Raw genomic sequence first — 19,436 nt, forward strand, 5'->3', positions numbered from 1 at the left:
CAGAGACAGACGATGACATTTCTACAACATTTTGGGGAATCTTACAAGGTCAACTTGATTTTAGCGCGATTGTGACTGTTGTTATCAGCTTTATAAGAGTGTTAAAAGCACAATTTGTACACTTTGGCAACCCAATATTATATGCACACTGCGATTCTGGTCGATAGCGAGAGATCTCTTTTAATAGCTAGAGCATGTGATCCGGAATTCTTTGAAAAGATGAAAGCTGCCTCTGGAAACCTATGAGATTGTGAAAATCCTCTGCTACTTGTATATCTAATGAATTTGCAAGCTTGGAATTGGATTCCAACTCTCTTGCTCTAGACCATGTAAAGCAACAACTGCAGAAACATGGAACTCTTATTATTTTCCCATTTCTTTTCGTGGTTTGATGTACATGGTAAGCTTTTATTTAAGTCTTGATTATTTGCCAATCAGATAAATCTCAATCATAAAAAAAACATAAAGGCCTCGAAGTTGAGAAACGGTGCACGAGGGTAGCTAGATTGGAATCTCCCTATTTTTTATTTTTTTTTAGAATTCAAATGTGTGTCAAAATGTTTATTTTGAAAAAAAAATTCAAAAGAAGTTCGGGTGTGGCTCACCTCTTTTAATTTTTGACGGGTTAAAGTTCATGTCGATCCAATATATTATAGTTTTATTATTAAAAAAATATCATCTTGAATATTTATTTATTTTAGACAAACTAACTTTTTATCAATTTTCTAGATTGTCTTTAGATTCGCTAAGTCAATTAAATCATATCAGAGTACCTCACATGCAATTTAATTTTAGACTTGAGTTAGACAAGAAGTCAAATTAAAAAATTTTAAGATTAATTTATTAAGTCAGAATTAATAACAATATCAAATAATCAAATAATTTTCTATGACCTTGATACTTTTTACATTCAATATGTTTTTTTATCCAACCTACAACATAGAACTTATATACTTGCTTACAACTAATTTCTTAAGAGAGAGCTCACTACTACCCAACCACATCCTATAAATAGTCACACCCCACACCCTCATTTTCTTTTTCTTTTTTTAATTTACACCACATTCATTAATTCACATAAAAAAATATCAATTTTTACACTATACAGGATTGAAAAATTATTCATATAAACAATATGAACCACCTCAAGTTTTTATTATTTCTTTTTATTTGTATTCTTTTTTTTTATCGGGTCCTTCAAACTTCTTATTTTTTCATTTGTATCCTTTTTTTTTTATTAGATCATTTTGCTTTTCATTTAACAATTATAGTTTTATTTTGAAAAATTAACTCTTAATAAACTATGAAATAATAGGAATGTGAGATGCAAGAAATATTAAACAAAAACAAATAAAATATAACATAAGAGAAAGACACAAATTATTGAGGGTTTGAATAACATTCACTACCAGAAAACCGGAGAAAAGCAACGGACTTACCGACGGAAAAATTCCGTCGGTAATTTATACCGACGGACATAATTCCGTCTCAAAATCTGTCGGTATATACCGACGGAATGATTCCGTCGGTAATGCCGTCGGTATATACCGACGGAATATGTCCGTCAGTATATACCGTCGGTTTCACCGACGGAATATACATTTTGTCTGGAAATACGCAACGACATGGTGACGTCAGGAGATTTTACCGACGGAAAGTACCGAGGGATTCAAACTGTGATAGCCGTACAGTGACGTGGCGCTGTCACCGACGACATCACCGACGGAATCACTGACGGAAGTAATCCGTCGGTGATGCCGTCGGAAAAAACCATTATATGAACCCATCTGCCGACACTCTCATCCTCTGTTTCTCCTTCTTCTTCTTTCCCATCCCACCTCTCCCCTCCCAAACTCCTCCCAAACTGCAGCCAAACACCCATCCCAAACTCTCCACTATTCTCAACACGAGCACTCAAGTTTCTTATATCTTGTACGTGGTCACAATATCCGTTTCTTGTAGATTTTATCATTTTTTTGTAAGTAAATCTATCCTTTTTAGTTTTAATATTTAATTGTGAATTTTCTTGTTTTAGTATATGTATTTTGTTAACGTTTGTACTTGTTTAATTGTTATTTGTCAAAGAAACTTGTAGTATGAATGTATAATTTTGTAGTTGTTATAGGTTGTTTTAGATTTTGTCAAATTATATTTGTTTGTAAATTGTTGAAATTTTGTTTGAATTACACCGAATTAAATGTGTCGTTGTGATGAAATAAATAATTAATAGCTTGTTTAAGTGTCTTGTTTAATTGTTATCAATTATATTTCGAAGTTGTGATTAATTCTGTAAATTTATATATGTATAAATTTGTATGTATGAACGTTGATAGTTGATAATTGATAATGAATATTTAACATAAGTGTTGTTTTAGTTTGTTGGATAATATCGGGGAAAACCAATATTTTTGTTATGTTTTATAGAGGTTCAATAGAAGTCATGAATGATCGTTCATGGATGTATCGGGACTCACCCCAAGGATTGCGGAGGATGGATTATTGTAACGGTGTCCAGGGTTTTATTAATTTCGCAACATCTATTCCGAGTTGGTTAAACCATACTGAGTTGCTCCGTCGATTGACTTAGAAGAAAATTTGAATTTTCGCGTTTTCAACGATAGTCTTGTTGATGTTGACGCAGAGGAGTTGAATATTGTTCTGAGCTCCACTAGTGGAAAAAAGAATGTTGTTGAAGAAGATGATAACGAAATTGAAGAGTGCGATGAAGCTGATGATAACAATTCAATGGAGGACGAAGATGAAAATTCCGACTAACTAAACATGTTATAAAGCCTTATTTTTATAATGTAATAATTTGAAACATGAAATATTTATTCTTCTTTAAGGGTCAGCCGTTGTTATTGTGTTGTGTGTGTTTTTTAGTTTGCAATTCAAGATTTTTTGAGAGGGTTACATATAAAACATAAGAAAAATTTACCTTTTCACCGACGGATATACCGACGGACTATAACCCGTCGATATTTCACAAAGAGTTGCAAAAAAATTACGGGATTTTGCCACATTCACCGACGTCTTTCCGATGGATTTTCCGACGCTAATACCGACGGGTTTTCCGCACGCATGTCTGACACGTGTCCGTCTGCACCATCACCGACGGCATTTCCGACGGATTGCCGACGGATCTAAAAGTTTGGCGGGATTTTCGAACTTTTTTGGTGCGCATTTCAATTAATTTCCGACGGAATTACCGACGGAAATTAATTGCACCGACATCAATTAAGTGCCGTCGGTAATTCCGTCGGAATTTACCTATATATACCGCCACCCCCACCCCCCCGCAACGTCTCCTCCCTCTCCCCCTCGTCTCTCCCCCACGTCTCCCCTCCTCTTCTCTCCTCTTCTCCTCCCTCTTCTCCTCTTCTCCTCTTCTCCCTTCCTCTTCTCCCTTTCTCTTCTCCTCTTCTCCCCCTCTTCTCCCTTTCACTTCTCTTCTCCTCTTCTCCCTTCCTCTTCTCCCTTTCTCTTCTCCTCTTCTCCCTTTCTCTTCTCCCTTTCTCTTCTTCTCTCATTTAGTTTTAAAAGGTATGTATTTTTTTTCTTTATCTTTGTATTTTTTTATTTTAATTATGATTATTTTTTTTGGTGTTCTTTGTTTTGTATATTGTTTGTAGATAAAATCTTAAATTCAACACATTATTAAGGTAAGCATTTTTTATTCCCAAATTTATTTTGAATTGATATAATGTTTTTTAATTTTGTGTGTTGTGTAGTGTTTTTTAGTTTTTTAATTTTATTTATTAATTTTAGTTTTTTAGTTTTGATATTATTGTTTGTATTGCTATAATTGTTATTGTTGAATTTATGTTAAAAATGTTAGTTTATAAATATAATTGTTATTGTTGATTTATTTTAAAAATGTTAATTTATATATATAGAATTGCATTTAATTATTAGTTTATCTTAATTTAGGATATTATTGTTTGTATTGCTATAATTGTTATTGTTGAATTTATGTTAAAAATGTTAGTTTATAAATATAATTGTTATTGTTGAATTATTTTAAAAATGTTAATTTATATATATAGAATTGCATTTAATTATTAGTTTATCTTAATTTAGGATATTATTGTTTGTATTGCTATAATTGTTATTGTTGAATTTATGTTAAAAATGTTAGTTTATAAATATAATTGTTATTGTTGATTTATTTTAAAAATGTTAATTTATATATATAGAATTGCATTTAATTATTAGTTTATCTTAATTTAGGATAAAATAATTAAATGAATGTTCATAGTTGTAATTCTATATGATGTTATTGAATAAAATGTTGTGTTGATGATGATGAGTTGGGTTGAGATCCAGGATGATTGGATCGGGATGTGAAATAAAATTGGAAGTGTAATATGATTTTGTCAACAACTTGGGACCCCCCAGTACAGGGGAGACTCTGTCGAATTTTTTTTTTAAATAATCGAAGTTAATTATTCGTATACATGTGTGTAGATGCGTAGAATGAAATCTACAGCACGTCGTCAGAAGACGGTTGCAGCTAGTTCTTCTAGCAGCGAGGAGGACGTATCCTTAGGTGCTGATCACGGCGAGGAATCTACGCCAACTTGTGATGCTGCCTCTTCTAGCGCGGTTTCACAGCGCAGAAGCGGTGTGCCTTCACAGCGGGGTCAATTCACCCGCAAGTACCAGGCACAATGGAAGGATGACCTCTCAATGTAAGTTTGTTTAGATTTTAGTTTTTTTTTATATATACTTATAACATAATTTATGAACAACTAATTAATATTAATTACTACTTTTATTTAATTTCAGGTTTACAAACATTGAGGCTGCAAGGACTATAACATTGGCGTTTAAATCGTCGATGGAGATTCCATTGTTTCAATGGAGCCAGGTTTCCAAACATCCTGAGTGGAAACCTAATATCGATGCATGGTTTAAGCGATTTCAGGTTGGTGTTAATTTTTAATTTCCAGCTTATTTTTAATAAATAATTTTTATAATTTTATATCTTGTACTATTTTTATTTTATATGAATTATTTATATACACAGAACAAATTTGAGTGGGATAGGGCGGACAACAATGTTGTGAGAAGGGTATGAGAGAATCACGCGGCAACTAGGTAACATCAAAAATAATATTTATTTTTGTTTTATAATTTAATGTTTTAAATTCTAATTTGTTACTATGGAAGTAGGTTGCGTGATTTTTGGTATGACACCAAAAAAAAATCAAAAAGACATGCGAGGGATAACGGTCTTGAAGGATGGAATGAGGTGGCGGTTTGGCAGGAATTCAAACCGCCATTCATCTCGGGGGAAATATGGACGGCATATATTGAGCCACGTGACCTCAGAGCGGTTCTCACGGCGCTCACAGCCTGGCGCCGACAACCGGAACCGGCAAATTTATGGTTCGGTGACCACGCACACTGGCGGATCCGTCCCATTTAGCGCACATGCAAAGCGGATGGTAAGATTAATTTTATTGAAATATATCGTTAATTAATTTGTCGTTCCTTATAATATATTTAACTTTCAACCTATTTTTTCCTTACAGGCTGCGTCTCTTGGACGTGAACCGAGTCCAATGGAGCTGTTTCTAGAGACGCATGTGCGGAGTCAAGACCGCCAAAAAGGGGTGCAGCAGTTCGTGGACAACCGTGCTCAGCACTTCGTGGTATGTTCGTTCATTCATTTTATTTTGTAAGTTATTATTTTCTTGAATTGCATCTTGAATTGCATTTGATGATTTTTTTACCGATGGAATTTTCAGGAGACCTATAATAGCCGGTTGAGGGAGAGATATGGGGACAATCCATCGACCCATCCAGATTTCGATCCAGATTTGTGGATGGAGGCGGGATCGTCTGGTGGACCCGATAAAAACAGGGTCTACGGGCTCTCCAACACTACGGCTGACAACTTGCGTTCGACTCGTAGTGTCTCAACTGTTGGAAGCTCTCCATCAGTATCGAACACCCAGTCTGAGGAGTTCATTGCGTTGAAACAACAATATCAACAACTCTCGACGAATTATGATGAGCTCCGTCAAATAGTCATGGAGATGAGATCAAAGATGGGTGACGATACTTGTGCAGCTTCTTTTTGGCCGTATGGTCCCGGGAACAACCAGCCTCCTCCTCCTCCGCCTCCTCCTCCAGCTCCGCCGCTATTCTAGTTTAATTTTGTTTTTTAAACACATTAAATTTGTAATGAATATTATTACTTTTACATTTTTAATGTTTAATGCATTTTTATTTGTTTATTAAGGTTTTTTACAATTAATAAATTATTTTTTTTATATATTTCAAATACCTACCGACGGATATACCGACGGATACTATCCGTCGGTATTTAACAGAGAGTTGCCGAACAATTACCATCCATGCCATCTTTACCGACGGCATCACCGACGGATATTGTCCGTCGGTGATCAACTTCCGACGGCATTACCGACGGATAATATCCGTCGGTATTACACAGAGAGTTGCAACAAAATTACAAGCCATGCCATAATTACCGACGGAAAAGCCGTCGGTAATGCCGTCGGTCATTACCCTTAAAATTACCGACGGATTTTCCGTCGGTAATGTTCCCGCGGGGAATTTTTTTTGGCGCGCGCGTATCCGTCTGTATTACCGTCGGTGTTTCCATCGGTGTGTGGGTTTTTTTATTTGCGACAGAATTAGCGACGGAAATGGGATTTACCGATGACTGTTATACCGACGGACGTGATCTGTCGGTGATTCCGTCGGTATTGTTTTCACCGACGGATTGCATTGCTGTCACCGACGGAATTAATCCGTCGGTAAAACTGGATAATGTTGTAGTGATTTTTTCTAGTTTTCTAACCCAATCTTTGGTTTGAATCAATAAATTTATTATAATTTATTAGCATATATAATTCTTGATTTATTTTATTAAATATACATATAAACTTTTTAATTTGTAATTAAACTTTTTCTCAATGATAACAAATGTTAATAACATCTATGTATATTCGTTTTTGGCGTTGAAAAAAAAACTTGCAACATAGTGCGGAAATTATATATATATATATAAAAGAGGTATATAGTTTTCCAAAAACTCGGATCTATTTATATGCAATTCTTAATCACAAAAGCTAATGAAATAATGTAAGAACTCCGACCCATGATTCTTTATCACATTTGGCACATCCCTTCGCACCATCCAAAATTGACAAACCTCAAGCTAGCTTAAGATATATTTTGATATCTTTGGCATGGAATCATGTAAAAACTCTTGCCTCGTTATTTCGGTTACTGTTTTAGGTCAAATAACGACCCAACTTCCTATTTTTTTACTCTTCTTTTGTGAAGGGCATCCCACGCCCACGATAATAAAGGCCCAGAGTTTTTTATGCCTAGTTGCCCACTTATTTTGAAGAATACATATTTACTCATAACGGTCCCATCAGCATTATCTGTAGTTGTATTGAGAATACAGATCAGTCGATGGTCGATATTGATTCGTATTGCTTTAAACAATAAACTAGTCAGGGATATTTGCTGCGTTGAAGTAGAATTCTAAATTAATTTGCGGTAAAAAAATATATAATATTGTGGATATATTTTGGTATCAAGAAAAAATTTTAATTAAAAACTAAAAACATGATGGTTGCATCTTATAAAACGAATTATATATTATCAACAAATCTCACCAACCATTGCCTGCCCATAATCTCAGCTAGATTCCACTTCCAACTCCAACTAGCATAAATGTGATAAATTATTGAAAATATTGTTAATGTTATCCTTTTTTTAGTTTAGTTATTACTAACACTATTTTGAAGTTAGAAAACTTTGTTTTATTTTACGTGAAAGTTTTTTTTTAAGTAGAGTAATTTTTATTCATGAAAAATTCAACCATTAAATTTGTAGGACCCACTTGAGAATTAATTTCTTTGGAAAGTGACATGGAGAAAAATATTAAGAAAATTTAACACTATTGTTTTAATCATATTGAATATAAAATTTAATTTATTACATAATGATTCCAATATTATATATGATTTTTAAACCTTATAACATTTTCTTCTTTTCTTACCCTACCATACTTCATGTCCATATATATATTCTCTTTAATTACTAGGTGGTAACTCTAATTTTTCATATATTTTTTCATTTTATTTCAAAGTCTCATTTCTATTTAAGTACGACAATATGGTGTGAACATCTGATCGCCCCCTAACTTCTTAGTAGCGGGTATTATATACTTATATTTAAAAAGCTTGAAAAAAAGAGAGTCTTAAATGCAAATATAAGAGAATTAAAAAGGAACCACAACTAAAAAGTTTTAGGACCTGCATTAAACATAAGTAGAGTAGAGAGGTGTATATAACTAGTAAGCTTAGTGTTCATCCATTTAAAAGTGTCCCCAAGGAATTAGAGCAAACAAATAATTACATGGATGTCAGGTAACTTAAAAAAACCTTTAAAGAGAAGGATTTTGCTCAAAGAGAGTGACATAAGCCCTCTTTAGTTAATATTTGTGGTTTTAAAGGAATGAACTTCACTCGTATCCCCCAGGCTAAGGTGTTGGGTCTAGGCTGAGTCACCATAGTAAGGGTAGGTTAAGGAGGAGAGAGAGTCACGATTCTGCTCTCGAGATGAGTGTTAGATAATATAGTTGGATTAGGAGAAATCTTATGCTTTATAATTGAAGAGTCAAAAGAAACATCTTTCTCTGCCCTCTTGTGCTTTTTATTGCCAGGCTCTCTACTACACCTCTAAATTTTATCTTGCTTCATAATCTTGCTTATATTCTCTCTGCTACCCCCATAGGCTTGGTTTTAGGCTGCCTAGGCCTTAAATTCTATTCTCACCTTTCGGGTGGACCAAAAGCTTAATTCTTTTTTTTTTTTGTCTCATATCCTTCTTTTCCTTCTTTAAGGGGTCAATTGTCTTAGTCTTTTTGGTCAACTTCTAAATTTGGTCAATCTACGCCAATAAAAAGATAATATATGAGAAACTAGTGAAAAAAAATTGGGTTTTCTAATGACACATTCACTAAATTGTTCTCTAGTGACAATTTCATCACCAAGAGATTGATTTGTACTCAAACATAGATTAGAATAAATGTTCATATAAGAGCCTCTTTATCTTTGATAGTCCCAATTTCAAATTATAGAGATCTTATGGGATCTTCAAAATATGGGGCGCCCTCACGCCTCTTAGGTCCCTCATATAGAGACTTTTTCTCTATACTTCATAATATATCATTCTTCTTTATATTCTTTCATATAATATATTTTCTTTTGGAGCATCCTAAACATAAGACCCTTGGCTTAGAAAGAAGAAATATAGAACTAGGTTAGTTCACACCCTCTGTTAATGGATTTTAATAACAAATAACAATGTCTAAACACTATTAGTAATGGCTCCTCACTAAGCTGCCTCATGTACACATCAAAGATAACCATGATGACCTATTCATTTAAGTGCAATTAGCTTATACAAAAGTTATAATAAAAAACACGTTTTAAGAAAACTTGAATAAGAGGAACACATACCTATATCTAAACATATAGAAGAGTATAATGATCTTTATTTTCCCTAAACAAGGCTTTTAGGCTATCTACTTGTCCTCTTTTTTATGTAAAGACATCCTAGTTATGCACCCTAGTAATGTCTCCTATTTGTTCTAAGTGGTAATGCTAAGCTAGATATCCTCTAACTAGTATTTAGGTCATCTGACAATTATAAGAAGAGCCTAGTTCTTTATTGAAGGTCTTATATCCCCTTCTAAGGGTTTCTTAGCACTAGATCTAGATGGTTTAAGGGTCTCCCCACTTGGGGAAGCTTCTAACCCATATTCTACTAAAAATAAATCAATTACGTCTAAACAAAAGTGAAGAAAAATCGGACTAACCTTAACAAACATTGAATTCTAATAAAACACCACTAAAACTCTTTTATGAAGGTCAATAACATAACAAGGTAAATTCTCATGACTATCTTGGCATGATTTGGTGGTTTTCATGGTGATTCAATGGATTTTTTTATCCCTTTATAGTGGTCATTCTCTAACTCTCTCTTGAAATCTTTTTACTTTAGAAAAAGAACAAAATGGTAGTTTAATGTTTTAAAAATGACAAGAATGAGGGTAGTAATAGACTTATATATAACCCAGCATAATATAAATATTGGTTTATCATCAAGACATGTGGTAATATCCTATCTAGTTTCAAAATTTAAAAATCATTAGCCTTTTTGTCTATCTCTACACACCTATATGTTGACCTTACGGATTCTCACCCATATGATCATATCATAATGACTTCTCGAAAGATGAAATAACATGTTTGTGTTTGGGTTAGAGGTTCGCACCTAGGTACAAGTTAAAGTCTTTCTTTTATACCGAACATAAATGCTTGTAGGTGCTAGTGAATGGAATAAACTTTAGAACCTCACTTTTAGGCCTAACTCACGCACATCATCATCAGATACATGAGTGGGGTCGGGGCATACCCTGCCACTTATTTGGTGATATGTGAGCTTTTTTGAGAAAATAGATATTTTCCTAGAAAGATCTTATGTTTTCCTATTTTTATGTTCTTATTCTATATTATTATGCTTTTCTTATTTTTTTTTCCTATTTGAAGGGAATAGTGTTTCTAGTTTATTTTTTTCTTTGACAAGTGAAGACATGGATGAATAAAAATTAAATATTTTAGTTGTCTTTTTATAGTTATGTTGTTCTTTGTCTTTGAGGATTTTGACATATAACAAACCCCGTTATGCTTTACTCCTGACTGTATTAAATGGTATCAAAGCCCAGCAATTCCTTGTGGTTTTGGTTAGAGGACATTAAGAACGTGTATTAGAGCTCAATAATTCTTGGTGATTAGTTATTATATTATGTTGAATAACCATGATCAAAAAAGGTTGCAAATTTGGATGTGCTTATGTTAGATAGGATAAAGAGGTTCTCCCTAAAAAAAATATCTCAAAACTAGTGTGTTGTTTCTATTTGTGTCAGTTTTTATTCCTAATAGTGGGATCTATGATAGAGCAATCTGTACAAAGGTGTTGTATTAGAGATCCATGATGAAGTAGCCCACATAAAAGTATTGTGTTAAGGATCCATTATAAGGTGGCCTACATAAAAATGTTAGGGATTCATGATGGGGTGGACCACATATAAAAGAATATTTGTGGTGGATTATGATTTTTTAGTGAAGTTTGAACTTGAGAACGAGATCCTTTCAATATGGGACATTGATGTGGACTACAACCTGGGACCCGGCCGACCCGGGGCTAAAACCGGGCTAGGTTGAAGAAAAAAATGAGGAAGGAAAAACCCGGTGTGACCCTGTCAAAAACTCGGTTGCAACCCGTTGACTTTTGTTTTTTTTTTTACTAAAATAACGTTGTTTTGATTTAAAAAAAAAAAGAATTGACCTGGGCGACCTGGTGATCCGATCAAAATCCTGAACCCGGGTCTTAGACCGGGCTGGCCACCAGGTCGGGTCTGAAAACTATGGTTTGGACTATGGTTTTTTTTATCTCTCACAACATATTCTCTTTTTCAATGCCTAATCATCTCTTTCAATACACCTTCGTAAAAACCACAATATAGCCTGTAAGCTCTTTTCTCTCTATTATAATGTTAACTTAAATATTGAAGGTTCTCGTAATCCATTGAAAAAATTAAAAAACAAAACCCTTAAAATTCAGTGGAGTTTTCCTTGAAAAGAAAAACCAACTGGAGCATGATTGCAAAACTAACTAATCTTCCATTAACGCTCCTAAATAAGGGTGACAAATATTTGGGCCTACCTACCAAAAATCCAAATTCGAGGAAAGGTGTTCGGTCGCCGCGTCATGTCTGAATAGCAAATGAATTGTTAATTGTAATTAATTAATATTTAAAGGGTTAAGACCTTCAATGCCACGCTATATCTAAGTGGCTGTCTGATTCAGTTCCTCCTCCTCCTCTTCCTCCTCCTCCTCAGAAAGAATTTCACTGCCCACTTCCACCATTCATTGGAGAGAGAAGAGGAATGGCTCAAAATTAGTGTGCAAGTGCTATTCCAACGTCGAAAGCAGAGAGTTAAGAACACTACAAAACAACGCTTTTTTAGTCACTTGACTCACTTCCTCTGTTTCTTTAATATCCCCTCTCTCTTCCTCTTCCTTTTCTGGGTTTTGAAGATGTGAAGTGGCTCTCTGTTTTTTTTTTTTTTTTCTAGCGTTGGAATTTTGGAAGGAAGGAACCTCAAAGGTTAGTGGTAACCGACAACCTGGAAATTCTTTCAGTTCTATATTCGGGTCTTTGATATATAAATTAGTTCTCTGTTTAGACTTCGAAATCCCCCAAAGCTCCAGAATTTTTAAGTTTTCTTGAAAGAATACGTTTCTTCATTCAAAGAAAACTCTCGATATTTTATGCACTTTCTTTGTTAAGTGGACTCCACCTGGAAATTGGCAGGTTCCAGTTCCAAATTTCTCTCATCTGGACACTACTCATCAAGTTTCAACAAATCTGCTCCTCTTTGGTACGTTCTTATATGTATACATAAATCTTCTCTTCTAGTTCTATAGAACTTTAATGAGTCTTTTGACCAATAGTCCATGGTGGCAGAGTCCATATATATATTGTTTTGCTTGCGTAATTGAGACCAACTGAAAGTGTGGAAACTTTTCACTGCATCAACGGCAGCAAATTTCTGTTTTAACGGGAATTAATTTCACAAAAAAAAAAAAGATAAAAAAGGTGCTAATCTCTGCTTCAGCAGTTGGTATGATATTGTTCATGTTGACAATAAGATTTATGCATCAAACTAATACATAAAGTGGAGGGAGCTTTGGGTGGTCAAATGAAGAATAAGGTTACCGATGATGGTAGCTAAAGTTGGCGAATCTAATTCTTTCCCTTTTCTTTTGTGTCAAAGAAATAGATTTTTGTTCTGCTGAATCTGCTTGGCTGGTTCACGAACCAATAAAGTTAATACTGGCAACAAACCTTTTGTTTTGTTGCCCAAGCTCAGCTTCGATTGCAATGGCAACCACTGCCGTGGGTCCGACTTCTTTAGTTTTATGATATTTCTCTGGTCCCTCTTGTTTTTGTTCAGCTGAACATCAATCCTTGTATTCTTAAAACTTAAATCTTGATTTCTACTATATTCTTTTCACACACAACAGTTTGGAAACTGGGGTTTCTTGAATTATCTTCATGGGCACCTTGAAAAAAAGAAAAATTGTTCAAGTTTGACTAATACAGGATATTTTAGATCAAATTAGCACTTTAAAGTCTAGGTTTCAAGAGAGTAGTGATAGAGCTTAACTTTGCTTTTCCTTGTAGCAAAAAATAAAATAAAAAGATTTCACTGGGGTAATGTAATTGAAAACTTATGGGATGGGATTGGGTGGTCTAGGCTTGTCTGAATGAAAATTCTCAGCTATGAAACAAAAAAGAAATAATAATAAAATCTCAAAAGGAGAGCAAACAAAAAAAGATGAAAGATAAAGTAGAGAATAAAACCAAACCAACTAGGCATTCAGCAATTAGCTGTCAGTAGGGTTTTCCACATTCTTACATGTTAACCTTTAATAGTTCAATAATAGCATGCCATGCCTTAATTCGGTGGAAGACGGCTTCTCAAATCTCAAATGGTCACTTAAGATTTAGAGGTCAAGATTCAAATCCTACTTGTAAGGCATGTTATAATATTTGTTGATTTGTAAATTGTAACCAGAAAACTAAATTCCCTTGCCAAAAACTAAAATCTCGTGGGATTCAAGCCCTACAAGCGTGAGGTTGACTAATCAATGAAAGTAAGGCATTCTTGTGATGTGAACTATCATTTAGACATGGGGTTTCTTCATAGATTTTCCTGAGAGTTCTGCTAAATGGTTTGTGCAACTACGTGTTCATAGTGTTGGATCGTTCACTTCTTCGTAGATATTAGTGCTACCATGTAAGCATGTTTTGTCAACAAGAAAAGGGATTTGTGAACTGCACTGACTCGAGGGCTTAGCTTGCGAAATCATCAAGAAACCTTTTCTTGCCAGCCTCGGACAGGGTATTGCTCTTAAATATTTCCTTGTAATGATTTGGTGAAAAGTCCTTGGTATTTAGCTCCTTCAGCCTGCAAGTGGCTTGTCTTGCATTAATTCAATTACACTATAAACTTGAAATCATTATTGTTCCATGCTATTCAATTCGCAAAGTCCTACCTACAGAAACTGTATGACAGTATTAACTGTTGATGAAATTAGTGCTGTCTGCTGAAAAAGACATGGCATGGCTACTGATAAGAGGATGTGTGCCATTTAACTTATCAAATGTTAATAGTTAATACTGCTGTGACAGGAGGAGAAGCTTTCTCATTGATTGGAGAAAGTAATTACTGCTTAAATGGCTAAAGTTTGTTGGCCATACTTTGATCCTGAGTATGAGAACTTGAGCACTAGGATTAATCCTCCAAGGTACTTAACAGAATTAATTAAATGAAATCAATCCAAGATTCGGCTTCGTTTTTTTCTTTGTACATTCCCACATTATCTAACTCCCTCTCGTCTTTTCTTTTCTTCCTTTCTTTTTTTGTTTTTTTCAGGGTATCTGTGGACAACACTAGTTGCAGTGACAGTACTCTTATTAAGGTAATCTTTTTTGCTGTTATTGCATGGTCATCAAGGTCAGTAATACTCTGCTTAGAGCCAAGTCCTACTGAGTTTTTTTATAGTTGTTCAGTCCAATAACACTGCCGGTTGAAGTTTGAATACTAATTGGAGCTTCAGGTTTTGTAGGCATAAATCCTTGATAGAAATGAAAACAGAACCTATAATGAATGGGTGGGTAAAATTTCACCATAGGCTAGCAGGAGTCATTTTGATGCATGAATGGTGGGGGTGAGCATGCCAAATTGCTGATTATCAAACTATAAGAATGTGTCCCCTCTTCTCTAGTATTTTAGTGCTTGAGGAGCCTCTACTGAAATGATTTTTGTTCTCAAATTTCCCTCCATGCTTGTGTGCTCTAATTCTTTTCATGTTCTCTAATTTTATTAATTACAAAGCAAATTATTATGCTTCCTATAACTTTCTCTTGGATAATCACACAGCAATGGTAAACTAAAATGCATGGAATGCGATGTATTAGGTTGACAGCATGAACAAACCAGGAATTCTCCTGGAAGTTGTGCAAATCCTAACCGATCTTGACCTCATTATCACCAAAGCTTATATCTCCTCAGATGGTGGTTGGTTCATGGACGGTATGTGTATGCTCCTATTGACTTCCCTTGTTGGCTTCATACTCAATGACTATGCAAGGCCAGTCTTCATATGCTTACTACGATCCTTTCTGTAATCAGTTCATGTTTCAGCTAATTCCGAATTTTCTATATCCCATATTTTGATTTTAAAAGTCTAAAGAATGGGCTCTAAAACAAGTGGTCAAAACAAGGCACCATATTACTATAGCCTTCTGCTGAATTATCTCTCCCTTGGTCACACTGAACAAGTTGGTATTTCTGATCCACAGTATTTCATGTCACTGACCAACAAGGAAAGAAGATTGCGGATCTTAAAACCATTGACTACATAGAGAAGGTATGCAATTCCTAATTTTTTTTTCCTCTTAAGTGCTTTCCCGTGCTTTAAATAATCAAATATAGGATGTTCAGTACTGATTGGAAAAGAGTTGAACCATATTGGCGCCTGTGTTAACTGATAGTATTTTCAATACAATAGGCTCTAGGACCGAAGGGCCAAGAAGAAGTGACTACTTGGTCAGGCAAACCGGTTGGAGTGCACTCTGTTGGTGATCACACTGCCATCGAACTCACTGGCAGGGATCGCCCTGGTCTCTTATCTGAAATCTCAGCTGTCCTTGCCAATCTTCACTTCAATGTGGTTGCTGCTGAAGTTTGGACCCACAATAGGCGGATAGCATGTGTTGTCTATGTCAATGATGACACCACATCCCGTGCTGTAGATGACCCAACTAGATTGTCTGCAATGGAGGACCAGCTCAAGAACATTCTACGTGGGTGTGATGATGATGAGAAGGAGGGTCGTACTAGTTTCTCCATGGGGTTCACTCATGTTGACCGGAGGCTGCACCAAATGTTGTTTGCTGATAGGGATTATGAAGGTGGAATAGTGGCAACTGAGATTCACGATCCTCCTTCCTTCAAGCCAAAGATCACAGTTGAGCATTGTGAGGAAAAAGGATACTCCGTGGTCACTGTTAGATGCAAAGACCGTGCCAAGTTAATGTTTGACATAGTGTGCACTCTCACAGATATGCAATATGTAGTTTTTCATGCTACAATCTCATCTGATGCCCCCCATGCATCACAGGTACCTTTTTCCCCACTGAAGGAATATGACAGGTTAACTAACAACTTAAAGAAAAATTAAGAAACGTTTCTCTTTTCCTGAAAGGCATCATCTTCTAGTTATGATCATGTGAGGCATGCATTATGACTCTAGAGAGTCTGTTTGCGTGTGTAGGCTCACATTTAAGATTAGTAAGCTCATGAATCTTCCGATGATGTTTTACCGACCGCTTTGATCATTAGAGCTATCTATCTAGCTTATACGGCTTTTTACTTCATTCATCTTCTTTTTATCTTATTAAAAGCAACGTTATGCTTGTGTTTTGCAGAAATTTAACTAATGAAATACAAAAAAAAAATTCACTTCATTTGCTTATTGTCAAAAAAATCTTAATTTAAAAATTTAAATTGTTAGATGATGTTAATTTAACATATTTTCTTAAGTAAAAGTCTCTGTTATCTTGTTTTTAATTTTATTAAATAAAATGGAATGGTAAAATTTAAACTCGTAACTGTTTGTTCAACAAGACTGATACCATATTAAAAAACTATCTCAATCCCTCAAAAATTGTGTTAGATGATGATATTCAAAACATGATTTTTATTAATTTTTAATACTTGTTAGCTCATTTGTTGACTCAAATGATTGAAATGACTACCCTATCAACAGTTATGGTAAATCTCATTGCCTCTGTTGGATTTTATTGAAGCAACTGGCCTTTATATGAACTTGTAGGAGTACTATATTCGTCATATGGATGGTTGCGTGCTTGATACTGAAGGGGAGAAGGACAGGGTTATCAAATGCCTTGAAGCTGCGATTAGAAGAAGAGTGAGCGAGGTGAGTAAACTTTCTACCTTGTGGTAAACTTCTCTGTGCTTTGTCTTTCATGGTTCAGCTAAAATTAGTGGTTTTTATTTATTTATTTTCTTTTTTCCCCCTTGTATAGTCTAGAACAGAATCATGTTGTATATTCCAGGTGATGCTGTACTCTGTCTTTAATGCTAAGCTAAAATAACAGAATCTTTGAGTTGTTGTCCTGGAAAAAGTTTCATGATAGAATCCTTTATGATAACAAAAAACATGTTTCAGCTATGGGCTTTTAGCAGAATTCAATGAAACAGAGACAACAGCAAGAAGATATAGCAATAGTTTATGCTCAAAGCTTATCAAAGTCTATAACTGGGATTCTCACATGATACTTTACTTCATGGTTAATTTAAACATTCGTCTATAACCATTTCTGAAATCACTTTTGCTTCCAAACCATGTCAATTAGGCTCACTAAGTTGGGAATGAAAACAGCATGAAGATGGCATCTAATTATTTGTAGCAACAGTATAGCATCAATAATAGATGTCAACCTTGTTTGTAATCTTTTGCAACCTGACCTCTATCACCACACAAAGTACTTGCAGCATGCCAAAGTCTTGTCAGCCTTTTATTTTCGTTTTCTTTCTTTCTTCTTTTTGATGAATCAGAAATCAGCATTGCTAATCAACGAAGAAACTTGCAAGAGTTGAGAGATGCGAATTGGTATGGATATTAGGTCCAATCTTAAGGTGGAAGTAAGAGAATAAAAGAGATTGGAATTATATTCAATATGCAGAACTGTGTAGCGGGCATCATAAGACCTTAGGTTTGTTTGATATTATTACGGAATTTGATAAATTCTTTGCTTTAAAAGCATGAGGGGTTAATTCAAATGAAGCATGAGGGCATAGCATTTTCTCCTTCCTCTCTCTTTTTACGCTAGTTAGGATTCATATCATTTCATTTAAGCCACACAGATGATAGTGCCTGCAGTGACACATTTCACATAATTTTTTTCTTTCAGAGTGCATTCCTTGCTCAGATTACATATATTTATTTTCCCGCAACTTGCTGCCACTTAATTTTTTCACCATGATATCAGGGTTTGAGCCTTGAGCTCTGTGCAAAGGATAGAGTAGGCTTGCTTTCTGAAGTCACAAGAATTCTGCGAGAGAATGGATTATCCGTTTCAAGAGCAGGTGTCATGACAATAGGAGAGCAGGCAATGAATGTTTTCTATGTGAGAGATGCTTCTGGGAACCCAGTGGATATGAAGATTATTGAAGCCCTTCGTAGAGAAATCGGGCACACCATGATGCTTAATGTGAAGAAACCACCGGTTAGTTCCAGAGAACCCGAAGCTAGAGGATGGGCCAAAACAAGTTTCTTCTTTGGGAACTTGCTGGAAAGGTTCTTGGCATGAGAACATTTCTGTATTGCAGTGACAGAAACAATGAACTGTACAGGACAATAAACCTGTTCAGTACAAAGTATGGACAGGGCTTGAAATATACTTTTTGTCCAAGGAATAAATCTTGTAAGTTCATGAAGTTTGAACTTATGAACACAACTCTATTTCTCCTTTCCATTTTTTATTTCTGCGACTTTCGGAATCTGATGGTGGTTCAGTGACTTACTTAGCCCACAAGGTTGGTTGCTTGGCCCAGTATTAGATAGAAGGCCCGCATTAATAATAATATATGTGTAGATGGCCGTTGAAATCATCACGAGTCTCAGGCTTGTTTGTTTGTTTTTTTAATAGGTATAATAAACAAGAGGTGTGAAAGAGGATTAAGGAAGAACAAGCGAAGAGGGTAATGGCGTGTTTTCTTGGTTAAAAAACATGTGATCCAACAGGAATGAAGTTAAAAACACGTTTCTGTATCGATGTAGAACGCAAGTAAAGCCTGTAAAGAAGGAGGTCACGGTGCCTAAGCAATGACCTGTTCAAGATGACCTTCAAATTGATCTGTGCTAATAATTTCATAAGCAACTCTTCAATATGAACTGGCATTTGTCAAGCTGTCAGTGCTCACAGCACATCATCGGCGCCATCGTTGCCGATCTGTACTATATAAGAGATATTAATCGGAGAATAGTTCTCCATGTAACTTTCTTTGATTGATGAAGGATTGGCCATCAAAATAGAAGTGTTCTCAAGTCGTGACAGTAAAGAACCCATGTTTGAAGACTTGGATTTGGGGAGCCAAAATTATTTATGAAGATTTACCTTGAGGGTCAATTTTTTTTTAATGTAAAAATTATTTAAATATTGTTAATATTTTTTCTCTAGCGGCAAAATATTAAATCGTACAGGGGTTTACTTGATGTAA

General features: G+C 35.0%; 1 protein-coding gene across 5 annotated transcripts; it reads left to right on the forward strand.

The window, feature by feature from the left end:
• Positions 1 to 11,905: 11,905 nt before the first annotated feature.
• On the forward strand, positions 11,906 to 19,436 carry LOC7469193 (ACT domain-containing protein ACR3). Of its 5 annotated transcripts, none has more exons than XM_024600470.2 (10): positions 11,906 to 12,226; positions 12,434 to 12,500; positions 13,882 to 14,027; positions 14,318 to 14,433; positions 14,562 to 14,607; positions 15,107 to 15,221; positions 15,491 to 15,558; positions 15,700 to 16,311; positions 17,026 to 17,130; positions 18,206 to 18,698. In XM_024600470.2, the coding sequence occupies exons 4-10, from the start codon at positions 14,363 to 14,365 to the stop codon at positions 18,524 to 18,526; spliced, it is 1,338 nt and encodes a 445-aa protein (XP_024456238.1). In that variant the 5' UTR covers positions 11,906 to 12,226; positions 12,434 to 12,500; positions 13,882 to 14,027; positions 14,318 to 14,362; the 3' UTR covers positions 18,527 to 18,698. The 5 variants fall into 5 exon arrangements, 4 of the variants coding, with proteins under 4 accessions (XP_024456238.1, XP_024456239.1, XP_024456237.1 ...); XM_024600471.2 differs by having other exon boundaries at positions 13,907 to 14,027; XR_008059367.1 differs by lacking the exon at positions 13,882 to 14,027 and adding an exon at positions 18,866 to 19,436 and having other exon boundaries at positions 11,907 to 12,226; positions 18,206 to 18,640.

Source organism: Populus trichocarpa, chromosome 5 (assembly GCF_000002775.5).
Source record: "Populus trichocarpa isolate Nisqually-1 chromosome 5, P.trichocarpa_v4.1, whole genome shotgun sequence".
NCBI classification, from domain to species: Eukaryota; Viridiplantae; Streptophyta; class Magnoliopsida; order Malpighiales; family Salicaceae; genus Populus; species Populus trichocarpa.

Bases quoted from the DNA above. Each gene is read 5' to 3' on its own strand.
- LOC7469193 (XM_024600470.2), top strand. From the start codon at position 14,363: ATGGCTAAAGTTTGTTGGCCATACTTTGATCCTGAGTATGAGAACTTG. The intron at 14,608-15,106 runs GTAATCTTTTTT...GCGATGTATTAG, and splicing joins GTGACAGTACTCTTATTAAG to GTTGACAGCATGAACAAACC. The intron at 16,312-17,025 runs GTACCTTTTTCC...ATGAACTTGTAG, and splicing joins ATGCCCCCCATGCATCACAG to GAGTACTATATTCGTCATAT.